This window comes from Emydura macquarii, unplaced genomic scaffold, assembly GCF_026122565.2.
Source record: "Emydura macquarii macquarii isolate MOO-44397 ecotype Brisbane River unplaced genomic scaffold, CSIRO-AGI_Emac_v2 contig_3603, whole genome shotgun sequence".
NCBI classification, from domain to species: Eukaryota; Metazoa; Chordata; order Testudines; family Chelidae; genus Emydura; species Emydura macquarii.
Window position 1 is genome coordinate 8,938,490 of NW_027133740.1, and position 18,305 is coordinate 8,956,794.

An 18,305-nucleotide genomic window follows, 5' to 3' on the forward strand; every position below is an offset into this window, starting at 1 on the left:
AAAGTGCAATTACAACACATCAAAGGAGGCATCGTGCAGAGTGAAATTCAGACATAACCCAATTGAAGGGAAATCAGTAAGAAACTGGCTTCTTATGATACACTGTTCATAACATACAGAGGCATAAGTTCACATATTAACCAGGCCTGACACTAAATAATGTGGGCTTAAAAATATGCATCATAACACATTCTGAACAGATTTTTATCAAAGACTGGAATCACTTGGGTGATATATCATCTGTCATTCTCCTGTTCCTCAGAATGTCTTTGTCTTAAACTAATGGTCCAGCAGAACAGCCAACTTGACAGGCTGGTTATTTATGTGCAGCCTGGTAAGAGAACTGACAACTTCATTGTTTTCATTGTTCATTTTTCACAGTTCGATGCTTTAGCTCACCCAGAGCCTTACTCTTTGGTCAGAAAGGAGTGATGTTTTCATCACACTGGGTAAGCAGCTGGCTCCCAGGTGAAAACTTAAGACTGTATCTCACAAGTATATCCACACTTCAGCTCCATTTTGTACGGGACTGGCGTCGCCTCCCATGGAAAAATGGCATTACAACATTTCTGCTGTCTTCATGAACATGGCTCTTTCTCTCACTTTAAATGGGGTGTATTATCACTTTGTTTTCTGGAATATCACTCAAGGTGTTTTAAGGAGGAAAAGCAGGATTGTCCGTACAGATAAAAGAATAAGATAGTTGTGGTCTTTGCCTTAATGGAGGTTTTAATTCTACTTTTCAAGCTTGTTTTCCTCAGAGATAACAAACATCATCTGCATTCTTACTGAGAGACAATGAAAGGGTTTGATCCTGTGAAATGCCATGTGTCCTTTGCTCACTCGAACGTTGGCACATAGCACCTTGTGGGATTGGGACCACACTTGGACCTTTCATCAAAATCCTTAGCCCTTTATGGGGATCAAGATGTAGTAGTGAATGAAGGACTCACTCGTGAGAGAAAGAATGGGAGAATGGAATTTTCCCCACTTCAGTTGTGAATGTAGTTGACAGCATTTGGCTTATTGACAACCCTTAGCTTCTTTTCTGAGGCTTTTCAGTATCCCAGTGTGATTTACATGGATGACATTTCACTTGTAGCTCCTTTTTCAACATATTTTTAAATCAATTAGGTCCCATCCATAGCACTGCTGCAGCCAAGCCCAGGGACCCGGTTACAATGTCATTACCCTCTATATAGTGGATGGGGCCTAACTATTCTCATCACCCAATTAAAGACTCAAACCATCTGACTGACCTTTTACCTTGATTATGGGGACAGATTCAAATTGGGTCCCCCTGACACAGCCCTGAGAGTGTATCTCACCAGAAGTTTACAACACGTGCATGCAAATCTCTTGTTATACTTGCTAGGATACAGATGGGATTTGTCAGTAAATTGGAAATTCCAGAACAAGAGAAAGAACACTTGGTGAGGAAAATTAAACACTCCTGTCTCTTGTGAGGAGTACACAAGCTTTCTTGGCTCATCTTTGAGGCATCCTCCTTAGCAGAGGACTTGCAATGTTCGAAGACTGAAACAGCAAGTGAAATGGTCAAGCTCTGTTTGCAGGTTTCTCTACTGATGGAGCAGAGTGAATTGATTTTCTTTTTTGGGAGGAATGTAAAGATACTAGTTTATAAACTGCATTGCGTGGCTAGCTAAAATCAACTCAAATCCCATGATGCCAGAATTATTTTTAACATCCTCCTGCACATCTCATTACTTGAAAACAAATGCTGCTCCTCCAGCTGTGAGAGCTAGCAGATTCCAGGAAATGCCAACACAAATACTCAACACAGAACAAAGGCAGGGAGGCATGTGTGAATGCCCCCAGCAGAGCAGAGGTCAGAGTACTCTCTGCAAGGCTTGAATTATGCTGTTTGGAGCAGTAGGACAAACAGTACGTTGGATCCAAATCTTTAAATGGTTTCCTCCTCTTCTTTAGGTGCCATTGTTTAAAAAGATTTACCGGTGGACAATATCTCACCATTCCCTGGGGGTAGAATGGGGCTGGCTGCACACCCAGTGCAAATGTCAGCTGGTAGAGTCAGAGGAGAATACCTCAACACCTTGCTTATTGCTCTTCTGGCCAGGAGCACAGTACACACTTGTATAGTGCTTGCTGCTGATGGCAGCAAGTGCACTAGAGCTGACTGGACCTGCCCTCTAACTAGCTGACCATCCCCCATCCTTTATGGAGGCTGTGCAGGTGCATTCACCAGACATGAACTCAAAGTGCCCTGGGCCGTAGGAGGGATCCTGCCATTCTGCTTGTGCAGAGCTGTGTGGGACAGGGACAGAAGCTTCCCATGACCTTTTCCCCTACCTCATTGTGTATTGGCAAAGCAGAAGGCAGGATTAATCAACCTTTGAGTTTCTGATACTAGCAACTTTTACCGCTATCTGAAAGATCCCTCAGTTGAATCATCCACTTCATATTTCTCAGGGAACTGGGCACCTTCATTTTAACTTCTGGAAATAAGTGAACTTTAGTCATGAGAGATGCTAGAAAACGTTGCTGGTGTTTGACTCAATGCAGGTACAGATTTCAAACTGTCTTGCAAGCCACTCCTCTTGGCTCAGTGAAAGAACAAGTTGGACTCATTCATTTAACCCTCCTTGTTTACAATCTTTCTTCAGACAGGTTGCATCCTGTCTTGTCAATAATTTTGAAAGCTTTTTCATCTGCACACTGGGACTTCCCTATGCCAGCAGCTCTGAATACTATGTCTTGGCTCAAATCTACTTCTGTCTCAGTTAGGTTCCTCTTAACTTTATCCCTCCCATCACCAAGGCCATCAACAGCAGCCTTGATATAAAAATAAAATCATCTGTGGTTAGATGACCTGGGAACAGGCCACTTCCATACATTATTATTATTATTATTATTATCATAATCATCATCAACCTTTGGACAAACCTGCAAAGTCATCCATGTAGTACAAGGCATTACTAGATGATGATGCATTGTTTAGCTAAGAGAGAAACAGGTCACCCCTTTGCATTGTTATTTGACCTCACCTTTTGCAGGCAAAGGGAGTTTTGAAGGCTTTGGCATCTTAACTAGCACAAGGGATAAATCAAGGGCGGCATAAAGCTTTAATGGTTCCAGTGCAAGAGAATAAATAGTTGCTTTCTTACGTAATCTCAGTAGACTTTGCTAGGAAGATGAAGGGGGACATGTGAGGCCTATGACAAAGGGACTCATTTCTTAATTGAATTTAATAAAATATGTAGGAACAAAGCTTCCCATTTTTAATACAGTTTACAGAGCAGTCAAGAGCAAAGCTGACAGATTGCTAACTTTGTGGCTCTTTTGAAGGGCAGTGTAAATGGACTGCAATCAAGAAACAGGAAAGATACCCGATCAGCAACACCTCTGTTCCCAAACAGAACAGGCATATTTCAATGGCACCATATTTCACAAAAGTCTGTTGATTAATCTATAAACAGGGCAGCAAGAGAGATTTCCATTGACATGAAGAATTTTAATTAATATATTAAACTGATGGTGGAATAGCTGGGCCAGGTATTCGTAGAAGGAGAAGGGATTAGATGGTGGCACAGTAGAGAGCAGCAGAAAGGTTCAACGGCATTGTTCCTGGAGTCAGGGGAATTGTCTGAACAGGGATGGGGTGGGAGGGTCTTGGGAGAGGATCTTTAGAGAGGAGGTGGTGTCTGAGCTTGTGTGTGCAGAGGGAATTGCAGGAGAGAGGTGGGATGTTGTCCGGGTAGAGGTAGCAGGAATGTTCGGTTGCTGCATGTCACATGAGACCAGGCCACTTTTGGGTGTTGAGCTGAAATGGGGGTTGGACAAATCAGAATGCGTGTCCGGAAAGGTTGCAGGTAGGTTTGGTCATTAAGGAGTTTGCAGGTGGGTGACAAAAATGGAGGGGATTTATCAAATAAGTATATTACTTCCCCCTGTCTGAAATAAACTGTAAACTTCTAGCTGAGAGAATCATGACATTTGTGGGTTTAAGGAGCCCTGTACAGGGCTCCACAACAATAAGCATTGGTTTATTGTGTGATGCTGCTATGGGTGAAATAAACTGTTCTGAGCTCTATAGTGCTGTCTGCAGAGGATAATTATATTGTACTTTTGGGGTGAAATCTCAGCTCTGTTGAAGTCACTGAGGCAGGATTCACCCTCAGTATTTGAATGGTTAAAGCTTAAATAAAATTAATTTGGAAAAGAAAACACCTTCTCTGATTTTTTCCAACAACAAGGCTTAGTGATGCCTGCAAATGATGTTATGAAAATATGGAAAAGAACTGACTTTCCATCAAATTTGGTGGCAGATTTATCAGAAGATCCAGCAATTATACAAAACAACAACCTCAGAATCTGCATTGTTGAGTGGGCCGGCTCATTCTTACTGTTTTGAAATTCCAGGAACTTACCTTTTTTGCAAATGACATTTCTAAGAATTAGTTACAACCCCTCCCTCCCCCCCCACACACACACTCACACCCAAATAGCAAAACAATCCCTGCTTTGATTTTTTCCACAGTGTAATTTTTCACTTTGTAATTGGCAATTTGATGACTCACAAGAAACATGGGAGTAACATTTTTGTCTTTTAACGTTTCACAGAAATGAAAAGCTCGATTAACATATAGCAGGATACAACACTGCTATCTAAAAACAAATAGGACATTCTGTGAAACGCTTATGATGTTTGATGTATTCCAGTGGAAGTAAAAGGAAATAACAGATTACTTGCATGTCAAAAAAAAAAAAAAAAAAAAGTTTCCATTTATGGCATCTCTGATAAAAGAAGTGTGACCTATCTATCTAACGTAGTAGGTTCTTCTATACCTAATGAGGAGCAATTTTTAGCATTTATGAAGACAGGCTTTTGTGAGCTTTATCTAATGTTTGCTGGGATCATTGCTGTTATACGTACGTTGGTCACACTTGGCTCCCACCCAGCCAGGGAGGCACTGGCATGTCCCTATGATGTGGTTGCAGTGAGCAGCATTCTTGCATTCACACACCTGGTGGCAGTCAAGTCCAAAAAATCCATCTGGACAAGCTGAAAATGGAAAAAAAGATGGGTTTAAAAAAAAAAAAAAAAAACAGTTCCCATTTCTTTACACAACTGTCTGACAAACAGCAAAACTCCAGCTCTTGGTTTATTGAAACACTGCACATGGGCAAATTTTTAGTTCACGATCTTTTTAGTTATACAGTCAATTTGAGATTATACTTGGGAGCCTGAATCCCTAAAAAGCAGTGAATGGGGAAATCAACCCACAAGTCCCATTATCATGTATGTCCTACAATTTGGGGCAGGTATATGTATCCTAATTATTACTTTACATAGGTTACGCTGTAGCACAGATTGCTACATAGAGAAATGCAGCTGAGCCTATAATCCAAAGCCACAAGACTAGACAGCTAATGAATGTGAATTCACATAAACCAGTGGTTATGTTATTAAAAGGAGGAGTGAAAAAGGGAGAGCACTCTAGTGAATAGCCTAAAAAGAGTAAAGAAATTAAAGACTTCCCAGTGCTAGGTGAGGTACACATGGAGAGCAGGTGGCTTTCAAGAGGTCAGGCAATTTTGTATAACACAATTTAGACCATCCCCATCCCTGTCCCATCTCCTTATCTTTAGACTTGGGGACATACGATCCCATTAACTGTCCTGCCATCTTTCTAAAGAGTTTTGCAAAACAAATACAGGATATATTGTTGCAGTTCAGTGTTTACATGAAAAACATGCTAGAAGTAGCAGATAATTCCCAGAGGTAAGCAAAGAACATCAAGGGAAACTAAATGTGGCAGGGCCTCTTGAGGTCATTAAATATACCTGGAGAGTGTGAGAAAGATTAGGTTTGCTGATTCTGGCTATGTATGCACCAATAAGGAGCACTACAAGTAGCGGGAATAAACTATCAATGATTGTCTCGGTGGTCGAAAGATTTCTCTATCCATATTATGTGCAAAATACTAAGCTAAAAAAATGCTAAGCTTGCAAGATCAAACTCTCAAAAGTTAGGAAGTGACAGAATTAAGGTTGCCTGTGCAACCTTAATTCAGTCCCCTTGTGCATCTGCATTATGATGGTTATATGACCATGTACTATTTTTTCCACAGGACCTCTCCCTTATTCAGTGCACTGGATGGATGGTGCTCACTAAATGAGCAGCTATGCAATATTTTGTTTTATCCACATTGCTCAATGTGTGGCACTGGGCCTTATTTACTGTACACTATTTAAACTCTGCTCTGAATACAGGATTATTAATTTCATCATGGTGCCCATTACTATAGTATCTGAGTGCTCAACAAACATTAATGAATTAAATTTGACAACACCCCTGTAAGATGCAGTAGTATCATTATACATAGACATCTAAAACTGGCACCCAAAATTGGTGGATGCTTCTGACCTTAATCCCTCTGTGCCTCAGTTCCCCCTTGGTAAAATGAGAAGTTTTGTATGTATAATTTTCTAATATATTTTAAAAAAGAAATTACCCAAAACACAAACAAACAAATTCCCCCTCCCCAGAAATGCCATCACATGGAATCATCCTGACACCGGCATGGATCATCAGCAAGGATGGAATGTTTAGCGATCCACCGCACAGACTTCTGCCATATGAACTAACTGAGTAACGAATACCAATAAGAGGTTGCTATCCTCTGTCCGGAGCAGTCACTAGAGGGAGATTTTGCCAATTTGCCAGTGAGTTTCACAGATGGCAACAGAGGAATGTTGAGACTAAGAAATCCTTGTGTTCTCTAGTGGACACAAACTCTTCTGCCCATTCCCCTCCAAGCCTGATCCTGTCTGCTCCTGTCCCAGTCCTGTCTCTCCTCACCATCTCCTGCCCACATACCCCTGGCTCCTTGTTCCTGTGTCCTTGCCTCGCCAGCCACAGCCCCAACACCCTCCTGGACTTCTCATTCCTGTCCAAGATTCCTTGCCCAATCAGTCCCAGTTTCCCATGCTTTGCCCCCCACCCTCATATTCCCCACCTGCCAGCTCCCAGTCCCTCCACTTCTCACCATAAGGCTCCATGTCCCAATCTAATCCTTTCATTGCTGCTGCAACGGAAAATGGGGTCTTAGAAAAGAGTGTTGCTACCTGCCCCACCTATAATACAATGAAATCCAATGCAATATCTGTAGATATCAGTGGACTAAAACAGAAAGTGAGTGTATGTCCTCTGGTGGCAAAAGTTAGTAGTGGTAGCACAGTGCAAGGTCTGCTTTGGAATCTCACTTTGCCTTGACAACGGCAGCTTGGCTCTTTTTTTTTTAACATATGATTTCATACAACTGGCTCGTTTACTCCAAGTGGAATGGCAAATCTTTTCTTCCGTCAGTCCAACCTATGTCTTCTTCAAGATCACATGAATGCTTTGAGACTTACTGTACTTCTAAACATGCTGTCTCAGAGAAATGGGAAAATAGAACATATATTGGTGTCAAACACTCAGAAAGTATTAGTTAGCCTTCTGTTTATTCTTATTGGTGGGAGGGCTGATATCAAGCTGCAAGGTAGAAATTACTACATGTGGTTCCAACTCTTAACGGAATCACTGTATACTGCATATCAACTTCCAGCAGTGTGTAGGACTTAGTGTACAAGAGAGAAATACCTTTGCTAGAGATAGCAAAGAAGGATGCCCTGATCAAATCCAGAGACTACAGAACTTTGCCATCCTGCTTTTTCAAGTTCACCACACTACCCCAAACTGTGAGAACCCCATTTGTAGATCCCTGTGCAGATGCAAAATTTGTATCTACATCTGATCCACAATCCACAAATATGGTCCACAGATACAAAGCAGATATCTGCAGATTTGCAAGTCTCTACCCATTTGTGCCTGAATTACTATCCTCTAAGTTTAAAGACCTCAAGATGACATTTGATGAGAATGGGCACGTAAATGTATAGAACGTTCTCAACACAGATAGGAAAGAGATTTGCTATTAGCATTACTCACAGAGAACAATTGGAAATTATTTATTTTCCTTTGATTATTCTAGATCTGTTGGAACATGCACAGTTTATTTGCACTGTGCAGTATTTTGCACTCTGTTCGAATCACTTTCAGGTTTCAACCACTGGAAGATGATACATTTCAGTCCTTGCTGGTTGATCCATGTGCACCTCATCCCAACAATCTGGCCTCTTGAAAGTATTTTTTTTTTTTTTAAATAAAAAGGCCAGTTTGCAAACCTCAACTACTTGCACCAAAGAAAGCTGCTCAACCCCTTTGCTAACCCAGTGAAATGCCATGGGGAAGTATAGGGATTTGGGGTTTTCTTTTCCAATGATAACGTCTCAGTTGTGCACCACTGAAAGATGGTGTAAGGGCATGACATTTTCAAACAGGTGGCTTCAGAAGGTGCCTGAATGACTTTGCTTTACTTATCCTTCACCCACATTATCATACCACTACCAAAGAGGGCCTGGCGCTTGGACAAGATCATATCATGGAGGAAGAACAGCTGGTTGAAGCTGTAATGCAGCAAGACTGAGGTGGGCAGAGGAAAGCATTAGCAGCAACTCCTTTTGTCATCTCCAGTTGCCTACAGGGACCCTGTCCCATCCTGGAAGATGATACCCAAGTCTTGGTTACTCATGCCTTCATCACCTCCTGTCTGGACTACAGCAATGCAATATACCTGGGCATGAAGCCATCAGCTCTTAGAAAATAGCAACTAGCATACAACATTGCAGTGCATGCCCTCAGCAATACAAGTCACACCACAACTGTCCTCCATTATCTACCCTGGTTTCGCATAAAATATCAAGTCAAGTTCATACTCTTGGTCACTATCTTCAAGATGTTCAGTGGCCTGTCTTTACTGCAGATGGGTTGTCCTTATTGCAGATTTAACTCATGTTATAGATTAAATGTTGCCCCTAACTCAAGTCCCATCCACATACAAAACACCTTCACTTGAGTGTAGTCATGGCTTTTATCTGGAGTTGACTGGCCTGTCAGAGAGTTTAGGCTACAGATTAATTTAGCACAATTCATCAGCTGCTAATACAACCATACTGTACAATGGACACATGCTAACTCCTCTTATGTACTCCTAATCCTCCAATGGCTTACCACAATTCCCCTTCCACTGTGTGCCCAGAAAGGACAAACAAGTTCTCCTACAATTCACTGGGAAAGAATTCACAGAGTTTACTGCAGCACAAAGAACCATGGGATATGCCCCCAGAATTCGTATTGTCACACATGAGGGAGTGCAGTGCCCATGTGGACACAACAGCTCGAGTGTTACTTCACAATGTGGCTGCTGTCTCTTGAGCCATGGTAACCTGAGAAGAGTTACTTGAGTGCAAGTCAGGATAAGTAGGAGTAACTTGAGTGCAAGTCAGGATAACTCTGCAGTGAAGGCAGACCCTAAATAATCTTAAGCTCCAGGACAAAAAACGTAGGCAACAACTCCATTCATTGAGCACAGTTGAACTTTCTACCATAAAGGTAAAAGCTCGTGTGAGCAGGAGAAAGCTTTACTGGGCAGTGGCCAGGAGTGAGGAATGAACCCCTATCACAAACCTCACAACTGTCTGCTCCAAGGTCAAAGTGCATTCTTCTGACTCGGCTTCACCACCACCAAAACTCCAAAAATAACCCCCTACCAAAACAAAGCATTACACTGCACACAATTCTCCCCTCGACTTGAATGAGAGAGAGAGAAGGAGTCTGATAGATGTTAGTCATGTCACTTAATGCATGACTGGAAGGTGGTCAGACAAAATCTCCTAATTTGATCAAAATTTGTGAACAGTTTCAGGACCCTGAAAAATGCATTTTTTTGGGGCAACTTTACTATTTGCTGAAAAAGATTCACCTTGCTCTAATCAGCAGAGTGTTGCACTGCTGCCACTAAATAGTTTCAGGCTGCCCAGCGGGGCATTGTGAGTGCTCATGGAGATCTATAAGGAAAAGGCTGTTGTGAAAAGTGACCATATTTGTATTTTATGGTTTTTAATTTTTCATGCACAAATCATTTCCTTTTTATGGTTTTATTCAGAAAATTCTTTATTCAAAACAGAAAAAAGAACTGAATAAAAAAAATAAGGCTGTGGGTATTTTAAAAAAGAGCTTTGCACAATGTTCACAAATTACATAACAAATTTCTCCAGCAGAACTTGACTGATTATTTTCATTTAATATTCCTGGACAGAATGAAAAAGGAAATAATATGTGCAATTTTCAAGATTTGTAGTCTGTTGAATATTCTGTTATGAGTACATTAGTATGGAATTTGCAAAGTCTTTCCTTTCCACTAGAGGACAGTAGATGCATGAGTGAATAATCTGTCTCATCCTAACACACGCATTCTTACCTACCTAAGATAACTGACAATTTTGCATGTGAAACAAAACATCCAAGGTTTGGTTTAATGAGCACAGTCTATAAAATGTGTGACAAATCATAGTCAGATATTTCTGCAAAATGACAGATGACATACACATTATTTTTACTGTATCCCAGCCAATATATCTTTCTTTTAGTCTCTGCATAGCTTATGGTGTGACAACAACATCACAAGAATGCGCAACAGATCTATATGTACAAAATCCAATCCAAAATAACCGTTACTTCATTTTAGCAAGTTACTAGGTGATAACAGATGCAGTGGTAGACTTTAATGTTAGAAAGATGTGTCTCCTTAAGTAGTTTATTGGGGGAGATGTTTCATCCTAAAATAATTTTGTAAGTGCTAAAAGGACAGTGAAAGAATTCAAAACTTAGGCAATGTTTTTCTCCATATTAAACCAATGAGATTTTCTTTGAAAAAGGCTCCAATTCAACAAGATTCTTAAACACATACCTAATTTTAAGCAGATGAGTAATCCCAACAAGTCACAAATTTAATGTTAGGCATGTGTTTACGTACCCTGCTGGGCTGGGTTATAAACAGATTTAATTAGGATATTCCAGTTAGTTGGATGGTTCACCTAGAGCAAATCCTGCTGATTATAAAACCAGCTCTACAGTGATCTGTGAGAAACATTTGCATTGATGTGAAAGGGCAAGGGGGAAATGTACCTTTTTCACAAAAAGTTCCTGTCCAGCCAGCCGCACAAGTACAGGCTCCACTCACATGATCACAGGCAGCTCCATTCTTGCACTGACAGCTGTACTTACAATTTGGTCCAAAGGTTCCTTTAGGACATCCTGCACCGAAAGAATAAAAGCTGGGTGTCGAGCTGAATCTGGCACAGATCCCTGTGGTACAATCAGTGATCAGTTTGCAATTCTAAAGTACTTTTGAACCTTTTCTGTTCAGAAGTGGAAGACCATGACTTATCTCTATACCCTGAAAATAGTTAACATTAAGTATTCTTTTTGAGATGTTGGCTGCTGCTGGAAGGTTTTGTTGCTTTATATTAAGGTATGTTTTAGGGAAAGAGGGAGATCTGAGGGATGCAGTCAGTTCTGTAATACTAAACAGAAAAGCAACAAAGTCTACAGTTGCAAAAATTACAACTTCCAAATTCCTAGGTTCTGATTGGATGTGTACCACACACTGGTCTAGAATCACTTATTTGCCCAAATCCCATGAAAGTTCACCTGCTGGGAAGGGTAAACCATGGAGAATTCCTAATGTTGGTCCTTAAACCCCAGTTCCTGCCTTCTCCACCAACCTTTTTTCTGCAATCCAGATTCTACAGTAGAACCTATGAAAGTGAGAGAGAATATCTGGAAAGCTCCAAACTGAAAGCTGCATGCCCTACTTACGGGCTCTGCTTGGAAAAATTCAAGCCAAAACATTACATCTGGGGGATGGTTTAGAGACTTAGATTTTCATAGCAGTAATGGTTAGGAGTTTAAAGGAGAGACCGGTATATCACTCGCTATCTTAAGGAAAAAACATCATCACTTCAGCATGCAAATAATATCCTCCAAGACTGTAAAAAAAAAAAAAAAAAAAAAAAAAAAAAAGCCATTCAAATAGGGCCAGTTGGCTAATTTACATTAAACACACTTTAGACAGAGATGAATGGTAGAGATAGTTTAACCTAGACACAATAATGCAGGGTCTCCCTGAAAGTTTATAAGTCCCGCAAACTTATTTTGAAGTGAGTTGTGTAGATATCTGCCAGATCCCTTTAAATGGGAAGGATTTTAACATTTGTATCAACAAAGTCATTTTTAAGCAATCTGGAAAATATCACAGAGCACAAAGCAGCAACTTGATGTGGCACCTGTGGGCTTTCAAAGATGAGGAAGTACATCTTTGAATCAGGAAGTATAATAAAACTGATTTTTACAGGAACTAGTTAGTATTCTGGCTGGTCAAAACGACAGGAAAGTTGGATTAACCAGTTTCCTGACAGCTTCCTATTAGAAAGGGAATCCCCAAGTGGGAAGGAGTTGGTATGCAGCTCTACACCACTCCTTCCCTGGCCACATCCGTGTTGGGGGCATGGCCAGTTGTCCCTGTACACTGGTGATCCCCAGCTACTGGAACAGTTTCTTGGAGTGAAGTCAGTATGTTGTAAATATTGGGTTGAATGTAAAGGTGGCTTAAATCCACCTTTTCTCCCCTAACTTCTGGCCTTTGGCTGAGCACAGCTAGATCAGACCAGAGAATCTGGGCCTTTGTTGACAAATAGCTCTCCTTGTGTTTTATAGGCCAAATTCAGCACTGGTGCAAAATTCCCTTTATATCAATGGAGTTGCATATCCCAAGGCTAAATCTGCTTTCTGCATTTCTCTTCCCTTATCCTTTTTAATTAGGAAAAATGTAGGAGCATATTTGTTTCTTAAAAGCTCAATTGCACCTGTCATTGCTTATTCCTCACCTGAAGTTTCAGGGCCAAACTCAGGCTGGCTGTGGAAAGAAGCATCCAAGAGGTCTAATGAGTGCGAAGCTCTCAACTGATCTCACCATGGTATTCACCACCCACAGGTCCTCTATGGCTTTAGCTTTGAGAGGATGTTTGTGAGGTGATGTCTATGGAGCAGTGCTTTTCAGCAGTGACATTGCTGGCTTGCATCTCAGAGAATTAACCCCATTCAGGCAGGAACAAGTTTGCTACAATGTTAATGTACACCAATATGCACCCCAAAATTGAAGAGGAACTGAACTGATTGTAATGTAAAGAAGGATCCTAACTTTTAGGCAAGGATCAAAATAAGCAGCAGGAGTAGATCAATAATCAGATGACAAAGATCTTGTTACCATATCAATAGAAAGACTCTAAAAGACAAGATATAAATACTTCCTGCCCTATAGAGCATTGAGCATGCGGTCATTCTTTAACATAATAATAAAAAAAATAGCTTCTGTTAAAAAATGGAAGGAAAGAACTACAGAAAATAGCTGAAGCATGCAGAATCATGTTCACAATTGCCCACGTGAATCCTAGTATAAGGACTTATGGAAATAACAGACAGCTGTAATTTGGAAGTAGGCCCATCATTTACTCTACCAAATGGGGTTTATTTTTCTTCTGTATTTTCTACTTAATAATATGAGGCTATATCTGGATTTATGGAGTAAGTAGAGTCTGATTCTGGAAACTTGAGAATGTCTAAAAGTAGATTCCGTTTAGTAGCAGAAACTATGTAATCGTGCATTGGCATACTGGGGGGAGCATTTTTCCCTGAGGTAGAATAGGCTTTTCTACCGTTGTGCATGTACAGAAATCTGATTGAGTCAACACTGGGATAAATATCAGTAGATTATTTTGAAACGTTCACAGAAAAAAACAATGACATTTCTTCTTCCTCTCTCTCCCTTTTTAAACCTGTAGGGATTTCTCAGCATAATATGGAGCCAGCACTTACCTCCAACTCTCAACAATTGGCAGTGCCTTCAGGACGAACAGACATGGCCAATATATCACTTCAGTGTCACACGTGGCTGTGTGAACAGCTACGCTTCACAAGTCTAGTATGACTAGGAAATACCATAATCATTCCATAACATGGAACAAGTGAGGATTAATGGCCCTTTACACTGGGCCCAGATATACCAGAACATTGAGCAGTGTGCAGCACCTGTATGCTGCCTGAGTCAGAATTACACAATTACTGGCTGCTGCCATTCCAGTCACGTTGGAACACAATCTATGGAATTTAGGTGGTGATCTGGGGATTTAAGATGCTTCTTTTCTGCCTCCTTACTACACCATCAAGTGAACAGTTGGTAGCAATCAGCTGTTCATTGTATTGCCTGTTGCTCAGTTGCACAAAACTATGTCCAGATCCTCACTGACTGCTGGGACCTGATCCCAAGGATCATATCTAAATCTACCCATGAATGAGGAGTCACTTGACTGAACTGACATCAGAAGAGTTAAAGCAAATGAAATCTAGTTAAGAATAGTACTTTAGGACTATCTAAGACTCCTATCTTTGTGATATTCAGCTACTTTGACAAGGAAGCCAATAGGCATGACCAAAAGCTCATTCTCCTCCCTTTTTAAATCTTCCTTCCTCCTGGTGTCTCTCTTGCTCTTTTCATTTATTCCTTTCTTCACATCATGAATTAAATAAATACGATCCACAAAACTTGTGTCATGAGGTAAAATATGGCAACTACACTTTGAAGCTGAATCATTTTCGGATCTACAATGGCATTTGTCGTTAGGGATGGGAAGATGGGGTGTTCAAATCTTATGCTTTAGGGCACGACCTGATTGCTATAAGGGGCAGAAAGGAATCTTGCCCATTACAGTATTATGTATATACAGCTGATATGGTATGAGGGATATTTTGGGAAAGAGATTGGCATCAGGATATGGGTTATAACGAAGGGAGGATACCAGCATACGTATGTGTGCATCCATTATGGACATGAAGAGGATTTCTACCCACCTGAGCTCTAAAGGAGTAGGAAGAAAGGGCAAGCACCTTAAAATCTGATACAAGAGAGCAAAGATGCAGATATATGCAATTTAATCACCCTAACAAGAAGTCTAATTGCCAAAGTAGCTGTTTAATCCAAAACTATTCTGAAAATAACTCTTTTGGAATCCCAATGCTTAATTAACCTGCCTAGCACTGCTGAAATCCGAGCCTCCCGAAAGGTGTACATTCTCCTGTCCATGGAGAACTCCAACTTCAATGCCTTCCTAAAAATAATGAAAAGGAAAAATAATTTTTCTCCTTGATCCTGTGAATTCCCCACTTTGATGTGATTGCACTTACTCTGCTCACAGTGTTTCCCAATGAATCCAGCTTGACAGAAACAAATCCCAGTGACCGGGTCACAGCTACCATCGCTGTTATTGCAGACACACAGGCTTTCACAGTGCTGTCCCCAATGGCCAGCATTGCAAGCTGCAAAGCAACACAACATTTACACAAGACTGAACTTCATGCTTAAGGTAGCAGGCAGAGTTACATTTGGATGAGAGATTAGAAAATAGGTACAAGACAGGCATTTAGGGCCAGATCCTCATCTGAGGTAAACAGGAATAGGTTCTATTGCAGTAAATGGAGTTATGCTGAGGGCAGAACGCATAAACTGATATTAAAGAACCTAGATCAAAGTGATTTAAAATTCAGAAAATATGAGCACTCATAACTATAAGTACCTTCCTGCGGAGAAAATACTAAAGAGCTCTTTAACCTAACAGAGAAAGGAATAACAAGAATTAATGACTGGAAGTTAAAGTCAGACAAATTTCAAATTAGACATGAAGCACACATTTTTAACAGTGAGGGTGATTACCAAATGGAACACACTACCAAGGGAAGTGGTGGATTCTCCACCTTTTGAACTCTTCGAATCAAGACTGAATGCCTTTCTGGAAGAAATGTTTTAAGTCAAATAAGTTTTGGGGCTGAATACAGATGTAACTGGATGAAATTCTATGACCTGTGTTATACAGGAGATCAGTCTAGATGATCCAATAGTCCCTTTTGACCTTAAAACATATATGAATCTGTGAATGTCAAACAAAGTCAATGGGTGATGCAATTGCTCAGCATCTCTGAAAATCTGGACACTGATTTGGGTGCTTAAATGTAGATTTAAGTGACTAATTCTAGATTCTCAAGTTTGTAAATTTTGGACAGTGTTACTTTGCATAAGGCTTATTCATTTCTGTGCAGAGAGAAGTTCTCATTTTTGTAGAAACTTCATTTTTTGAATAAAGTGCATTTAATTGGGGACAAAAGACCTTTTATATTTTCTTTTTTACTTTCCTCTGGAAAAAAGGAGGGACTTTTTTAAAGAATGTTTTTCCCACTGTAAAATGAAACAGATTTCTAAAAGTTTGACGTTTTCAGTCAAAAAATGAAAATTTTCATGGAACACTTTGAATTAGATGAAACAGTTTCATTTCTTTTCAAGTTCTGTGTGAAATTTATTTACCTTTTTTTGACCAGCTCTACTGTGTAGTGACCCAAAAAGGCATAGCACATTTCAATTTACCGGAAACCCGTGTTACGTCTCCAGAATTTCAACAAGAAAACACTGTGAATTTTCACTGGGTTTACTGGGTTCCTGGGAAAGTCCCCTGCCCCCAGCCCAAAGTTTAGCACAAGCAGAAGTAATAGAGACTTGCCACAGTCTGTCTATCATCAGAACAACTGCTGTGGTTCTAAAATCATCCTTATAGATCCAGCGTTACCGTTTGCCAGCCCAGGCACAAAATCTACTCCATTTTACAAGAAGGTTGATGATAATAAAAAAACAAATAGTATGCCACTGCCACTGGGCATGTGCAGGTGTGACACTCAATGTGATTAAGGCTCCTAAGTGTCTAAATCCCTTTTGCAAATGATATATAGCCTCCTTAATCAGGTAGGCATTGCAACGCTGAACACAGCAATACTGAAATACTTGAACAATCTGTGTCTCAGTTCTCCATCTGTAAAATAGGAATAATAGTACTTTTCCCTAACTCCTTAGGAGTTGTGGAGATAAATACATTAAAGATTGTGAAGCACTTTGAGATCTATTATTGAAAAGCTCTATATAAGAGCCAGGTATTATTATTATACTGTGTTGTGAGAGAGAGCAGAATTTCACACAGCATTTATATTCACAAGTCAGGGAGTGACGTTATGCCACATAACCATCTGTGCCACTCACTTGTTGAGCTAAGTCTTTCCCAAGACAAAGTGAAAGATTGGGAATTAATCTTAAAACTAAGCTGTATTGGAAATGAAAAACAAAACTGGCTGTCAGTCAAAATGCTGATGGCACAGACGGTGTTGAGAAAATGGATGCATAATGTTAAATTAGGTGCTTATATCAACACTTTGTGCTTCATCAGTCATCTATTTCAATACTATGAACATAGATAATTAAGGATTATCACCACCCAGACTGTATAAACCTATAAATACACAATTTCAGAAACAATAAGATTAGCAGAAACATATTAAAAAGTTTAATAGTCTAAGAACAAACAGAGCTTTGGTTCCTTTGGCTTCCATTTAAGTTTAGGAAAGACAGCACATGTTGAGTACAGAGGATATGTTTTTGACTTACGACGTTTGCAGTCATGGCCACTCCAGCCAGGAGGACATGTGCACTCTCCGGTAACATGGTGGCACTGAGCATTGCTATTACAGCTGCACTGCAGCAGGCAGTTTTGCCCATAATAACCACTGGGACAGGCTGAAAACAGATAAGACAGATGGTAGTTTTCTCCTATATATTAACTCAAACATAGGCTGTCATTTCAAATGAGGCAGCAACAACTTCATTTGTTCTCCTCTCCTTCTGTCTTCTGAATCATGTATTAATCAAATACAGAAAATAAAAATAAAAATGAATGAAGCCATCTACAGGTTATGTTCTAAAACAGCCGGTCCTAATAAGGCTTAATCCCACACATTGGAAGTTACTCAGTTGACTTAGGTGGTGTTGCTCCAGATTTACACTGGTGTAGCAAGAGTAGAATTTGGCCCAGTGATCTGAAATTCCAAGAAACATTGAACTCCAGTCTCATTTTATTGAAGCTCAAGGCATAAAATGGCCACTGCTGTACAAGTGTACATGCTTCCTTTCCCACTGCATTTTCTACACAATCAAAAGAAGAAATGCCACATCATGCCCAATAAATCAGTTAGTTAATGGAAATATGCAATGGGAACTTCCTGCTGAAGTGGTGATTGCACAGGCCCAAATCCTGAATTATGAATGTCTGTGACATTCCAGGCCAAAGCTGAATGTCATATTTGACATTAGGAGCCGGGACAGTGCTCTCACTAAGAGTGGGACCTGGAGCTAGAATGGGGCCAAAGGGGCATGTTGATCAATGGCAGCCCTTACCTCTGATAGATTATCAAGATCCATGCAAGATATGAAGAGGGACAAACTATACTCCCA

The 18,305-nt window shown here is 40.3% G+C and overlaps 1 protein-coding gene across 6 annotated transcripts in view; it reads right to left on the minus strand.

The window, feature by feature from the left end:
- The window catches only part of LOC137145597 (multiple epidermal growth factor-like domains protein 6), a 250,002-nt gene that overhangs the window by 28,468 nt on the left and 203,229 nt on the right, over positions 1-18,305 (minus strand). For all 6 annotated transcript variants that reach the window (XR_010917683.1, XM_067536448.1, XM_067536447.1 and 3 more), the window contains 4 exons: positions 17,463-17,591; positions 15,167-15,298; positions 11,054-11,182; positions 4,916-5,044 (listed from right to left, as the gene is read on the minus strand). Coding sequence is in view for 5 of the 6 variants with exons in the window: in XM_067536448.1 (XP_067392549.1) it covers positions 4,916-5,044; positions 11,054-11,182; positions 15,167-15,298; positions 17,463-17,591 (519 nt within the window). In the remaining variant the exon portion in view is untranslated. The remainder of the gene's footprint in view (positions 1-4,915; positions 5,045-11,053; positions 11,183-15,166; positions 15,299-17,462; positions 17,592-18,305) is intronic.